This window comes from Ornithodoros turicata, chromosome 5 (assembly GCF_037126465.1).
Source record: "Ornithodoros turicata isolate Travis chromosome 5, ASM3712646v1, whole genome shotgun sequence".
NCBI classification, from domain to species: Eukaryota; Metazoa; Arthropoda; class Arachnida; order Ixodida; family Argasidae; genus Ornithodoros; species Ornithodoros turicata.
Genome location: NC_088205.1, coordinates 3,930,231 through 3,936,230, shown reverse-complemented (window position 1 = coordinate 3,936,230; position 6,000 = coordinate 3,930,231). Strand labels below are relative to the sequence as shown.

Genomic DNA, 6,000 nt, shown 5'->3' with positions numbered 1-6,000 from the left:
GTACTTTTACACTTTTAACAAACCAGCGCTAAAGCTCTTAGGAGTCTGCACTTACTCAGCCTTCCATATCGACATACAGAAGCGATAAATTCCCTGTCTACCAAGCCTACGCACATTAAAAAGTCGTATCAGCTCGGATATCTCTATGGGAAGTATACACAAATATCATCGATATCAAACCGTAGCAAAGGAAGATTGCGGCGCAACACGAACGGCGCCTTCGCACAGAGCGCTAACAGTAGCGTCCCAAGCGATAAGAGAAAGACTCCTGCAACCAGTTGTGCGGACGATTATCTGGTTCGTTGGGGGCTGCGGAACACAACTGATATCGACCACCCCATGTATGTGCGCATGCAGGCTTCAAAAGGAGAGATTCTGTTCGATAGACTTCAAATCGCTTCCCCTATAGCGCTCTTATCTCCTGGAAGGCAAGGCTCTTGTGTTGATGTGACGTGTGATTGGACCTGTATAATATGCCTTGAGGCATCCGCCGTCTTCATCAATCAAATTTGAGTGTAAATGGGAAAATATTAGTGTTAAAAAGCTCCAAGGCCGATACATGATGACGACATTACCAGACACACACACACACAAAAAGGGAGAGAATCAGAAGAAAAGACTAGCCGCGCGCACTGGTTGTGGGGTTGTAATGGTTTGTTTTACAACAGGTTGTGAGAAGCAACGAAGAAGTTCTTCAATGCATACACCGCATAAGGCACGCAGAATAATGTGAAAATCATCGAATGCAAAGAATTCTCGAAGTTATGAGGGACGACATTCAACACGCAATGTCCTTACCGTTCTCAAAATAACCGTCTACGCACACAGCTTACCTGGATGAAATATAGGACGCAAATGGTAAGTAGCCCTAATGGTAAGTAATGGTAAGCACATTGTAGATTATGTGTACCTCTGCATGATGAAGTGGCAATCTGCCTGGAAACGTAACAGGGCACTACGGTCTTACAATTTGGGCGATCCTATAGCGCGTCGCATCATTGTTCCTGATATTCTAATCCGGGTTAAAGTCCCACTAGGAATCTAAGTCATCCATGTATAGTTCAAACGTGTCTACTGTGAACAGAATTTCTGCATGCCCTTATATGAAGCTTGAGAGCTTCTGTTCTAATTGCTTTCCAGCGTCAGTCTTGTAGAACGAGCCCCCAGAGTTCCTGTCCATCCTTGTCCACGTATCCACACCAAACACCAACCACACATCACACGCTGTGTTCTTAACATGGAGTGGGACCCGCTTTTGCACATACCACAGCTAAAGTACGTCGACGAATGGACGCATATAAACAAGGAACAACATTCAAGTCAGTTTTGTGCCACTCTTCAACCATCAGAAAAGACAACTCCTTCACGGAAGCAGGCGGTGGGGCTCCAGTACTGACATTGTATTTTCAGATTGCCCTACACAGACTCTCTAATATTCACGTCTGGTGCTCGCCAGGGCCAGATGTGTAAGTTCACTTTCACGTTCCTCCTTCTGTACAACCCCTGTACATTCGTGGAAGTGAGCAAGCACCCTCTGGCGTCACACAGACGCTCAGAAGACGCTTATTTCTAGAGCTTCCACGGCCAACCGAACGAAAGATATGAGGGAAGATATGATAAACAGTGCTGTTAAATGCAAGACCAGCAATGTTATGTTAAAAAAAACAAGTAAGGCTATTGATTTGTCATGTTTTCGAAATTCTCATCATGAACACATTCCGATCTACTAAGACGTTGACTCTTCTATGACAAAAAAAAAAAAAAGCAAAAGAGAATATTGTGGAACCGCTATAACACGCAGATTAGGACAAAATCGTTTGAAAGCACGAAGGAGGTAAGGTCAAGAGGTAGTTAGAACAAAGAACTAATGGTTTGAACGCCGCCAAAAATGGTTTGCAAGCATCGCATCATCTTCGGCAGTGATTGGATATGTGCATTTTAAGAGACACTCCGCTGTGTATGGCGAATTTAACGCTGGCAATGCGTGTGTGTACTATCTGAGGACGATTATCGTTGTGACGTTTCACCGTAGCTGACAGTTCCCTAGACTCTAGGCTAGAAAAAGAGACCAATTTGAAATCTGTGAAACCTTGTAATCAGAAAAAAATAAGAAGAAAAAAGCCTGACGTAAAGGAGGTGAAACGTCAAATCAGCACAGAAGCTTGTGTCTGTGACACAGCACACTTGTTGTTGTAACGACACTCGAAGGTGTCAATCCAATCTCTGGCGTCGTGTATTTCCTATTTGTTTTACGTACATGCGAAGGCACCTCACACAAGATTGTCACACAAACATTTTCTTTTAATTTCCTTATAAAGTTCATATTCTTTTTCTTCCTATAGATATACAGTATAACAACTTCAAGCCGTATGTGTCTACACCAACGCATATGGGAAGGCACAGTTCACAGCGGGCCCTACAGTCCGCATGCTCCACGAGTTGAAGTCCCTAAATGCTGGTAACACGTACAGATAACACCACACGCTGTTCACATAGGAGAAATATGAATACGCGTCCAACAGTCCAACATGCGCGAGACAAATGAGACGCTTCATAATTCCATTCGCGCAAGGCTTATCCTTTTGATTATCTCCATGTGGCGACTAACGCCTGAGCAGTGCTTGAAGTTAAATAGATTCATAACGCACAGAACATTAATCTCCACAGGGTGGCCCACGTAAGGTCGCTTTTCAATTGATAGCTGCTTCGACGTCACTTATGTGTCTACTGAACTCTTGCGTTTTCTTTTTATTTAGCTCTTATCTCGCATCGCACTCCGATTCACAAGACTGCATCCGCTGCGATCAATCTGCTCTCCCGGGAAATAAAGATGTTAGTGTAATCCCTCAGGCTTAACCAAAATATCCATATTGGTTCAAAGATAAAATTTACGGTTGTTGGTCCACCTTTTGCAATGTCTACTTTCGCTTCTATACTGGGAAGTTTTCTGCTTTGAATTTGAATTGTAAACTTTCAGGGGTGTGCCCGGTTATCTGACAACTCAGACGACGACGTTAATTGGTGAACTAACTGAATTCACCGTTGCAAAAATTGTCTGCCATCATGCTGCTACCAGACAGTTCCACTTCCACTAGACGTTCAACGAATTTCACGCCAAACGGTAACCGCAACGGCAACCGCAACGGCAACCGCAACGGCATGAACGATAATGAGAATTTGGTCGTGCATTTTGCAGTTAATCGCAGACAAGCAACATGGCATTTAGCGCAGTTCGTTTCCTCCGTGTCTTTTTTTTTTTTACTTTTCTTTTACTTTATGCAGTTGGTATGCCTGTATACATATCAATTTCGCAACCCATTCCTGTTACGACTGTCAAGAGACAGGCAACAGTATAAATAAATAAAACAGGTGTCTGGATGACGCCGTGAGCGTCAATCCTTCAACGACATCCTTGCCCAGGAAGTAATCGGTCTACCCTCGAATATAACCTTCGAAATAATGCAGAGCACAAGTCCTTTTTTTTTTTCAATTTGATCATCGCAAGGTGCATGAAGGTTACGGGAAATACAAAAATAACTATAAAATTTATCTGTATTTTATTTATTTTATTTGTATTTATCTGTAATAACTATGTTGCGTAAACGGATTTCAATTGCTTTAAGTCGTACACTTTAAATGGAAAGGTTCTTTTTCGCCTCTTGCTTTGTAAGAAACCGTCTTGCTGGTGTGACCGGCTTTTGAATCGGGTTCACCATTCTGTTCCTAGTCAGTTATAAATTCACTGAACAGGAATTTCGTTTTGGTGACACAAACACGACCGACGTGAAGGATCTTCGCCCCCAAAAGTAATATACGTGAACTTCGCACAAAAAATATTGTGTAAACTATCCACCGTTCACTTTAAATAAACTGAAAACAACAGTAAGTCATACATTCTTAACCAACCACATATTTCTTGTCTCGCATTCGAAGCACGCAAGTACGGCTTCCGGCACCCGCTGTATTGTAAGCTTGGCGTTCACACTTCCTTACACTTGCCTATCAAGCATACCAGCCTTCATAAAACTCGGCATATATTAAGAACTATTTATAGTTCACGTGCGCACACAATGTTCACTGTATCAGTTCTTCTTACATCGACGGCATAGCAAATGGAAGCACGAGATGCTGGTTGACACAGCACATGGCCGCGGCGTCTGAGAAACACCATTATCTTGAACGTTCACAATGTGCTCACTCAACAGTGTTTGGAAGTAACGCTGTCTCCATTGTGTTTCACACCACAGAAGTATTACCAGTGTAACAACTCACCACATCAACACAGTCCTGTCACCAAACGGTTATTTCGAGTAGACGTTGTCATGGGTGCCAACATGGGAAGGTTTAGCGATGCACGTGCTAGAAAATAGACCTTCGTGTTGGTGAATCCACGAGCGTGACTTCGAAACAGAGATGGTAGCAAACGTCCCGTATTTCGGGTACGGGATTCTGCTGCGACGATGGCGATATTTCAGAGATACGTGCTTCTGATAGGATTAGATCCCAATCACACATCCTGAGTGACCTCCTATCGGGAGGCTGGGCTCAGTGATAGGTGACGTACGAAGCAGTGTGCACAGGTCTTGTCTTGGCGTACTGTGCTAGAGACAGGTTCCTTCCTGTTAAAGAGAGAGAAGAAACAATGTTGTGCAACACTGACAGACAGCTGTGAAGTCTTATTTTTATAAAAAAAAGTTTAGCTTGGACTTTCAGTTTCCCGGTTTCAACACATAAGTCGAAAAACGCGCGAACTGCAGGAAAGGTAGATTTGCTATGCACTTATTGCTTCGCAGAAAGTATATGATCGGCGCTGGCAGCAGTGGATGCAACAGTCGTATCCTTTCCTGTCTAGCAACGCGGTAACTTCCTAAGCATTTATTATGAACGGGACGGTGCTGTTGGGAAGCCTAAAAGCAAAATTTGATTGGAACTGGATCGCAGCGACAGGAAGAAGTCGCCAAATGCGCCAGATACGTGCAAGGGAATCAGAACGAGGTCGGAAACACGTAAGGTCTCAAGCATAAGGGAGCGTTCGTGGAACATCATGACTTCCATTACGTGGTCATGGTAACGCCGTTTTCCTTTTCCCATTTTCAGAAAAGCAACACAGCAAGGACGGAAGTGTCCTCGGGATGAGAGTATAGCAAATACCCTAAAGTATTGATATTCCCGCTGCTTTTTATCTTGGAAATATGGAACTACGTAAGTCTAAACACGTCGCGCTTAAATAAGGGAACAAGACAAGGGATTTTCGACGACAGCCTTCTATCAACTGGTTTCATTCAGCATTCAGCCTTCACTCGTTGCTCTTTGGCGGTGGAGGCCATCCCGTTGTCTTTGCAGGTGTGTGTTATGTTGCTTGTTTCCTCTCTATCACTCACCTTTTTTGGCGTAAATCTGAAAGTCTCTATCACACTCCGCTTCTGACATTTCTAGGTTTTCCGACGCGGTGTTGCCCTCGAAACCCCGACTGTCGATCTCATCGGGATTGCTGTCTTCGTCAGACAACCTGTTGAAATGGAGGAAAAAGCAGTGGCAACGTTAACACGTACGATAGAAGAAGGAGAAGGAACAAACAAATATATCGCATCGGTTGCTGTGGACTAAGCTATAAGGGTATAGATGAGTCACAAACGTAGACAAACCCGGTAGTTGGTAAACGTCCATGCAGAATAGCATCCGAGGTGCACAAAGACAAAGGTTTACAAAATCGTGTCTCGCTTGTGTTTTGGCTTCGCGTGTAGTTTGGCTGCTATTTTACATGATAGGTACCAGCACATATTGCTTTAAAGATTTTCCTGCACAGTGCTTTTTTGTTTGTTCGTATGTGCGTGTGTTTGTGCGTGCGTGCCTGCGGGCTACCGTGATTTTGCTAGTTAACGACATTGCAACAGATGGTTTCGAAGCCTCTACTATTTCAGTCAATAGCTTATACACTGATATCATCGGGCTGATAGCAAGTCGGCCTGTCTGACCTTCCCTCCTTTCTTTTCCTTTTTT

General features: G+C 43.7%; 1 protein-coding gene across 1 annotated transcript in view; it reads right to left on the bottom strand.

The window, feature by feature from the left end:
• Window positions 1–3,540: 3,540 nt before the first annotated feature.
• Window positions 3,541–6,000, bottom strand: part of LOC135393806 (cell adhesion molecule Dscam1-like) — a 293,651-nt gene continuing 291,191 nt past the window's right edge. The window contains exons 26-27 of the mRNA XM_064624087.1: window positions 5,382–5,509; window positions 3,541–4,619 (exon numbers count right to left, since the gene is read on the bottom strand). Of these exons, the coding sequence (XP_064480157.1) occupies window positions 4,546–4,619; window positions 5,382–5,509 (202 nt within the window). The 3' untranslated portion in view covers window positions 3,541–4,545. The remainder of the gene's footprint in view (window positions 4,620–5,381; window positions 5,510–6,000) is intronic.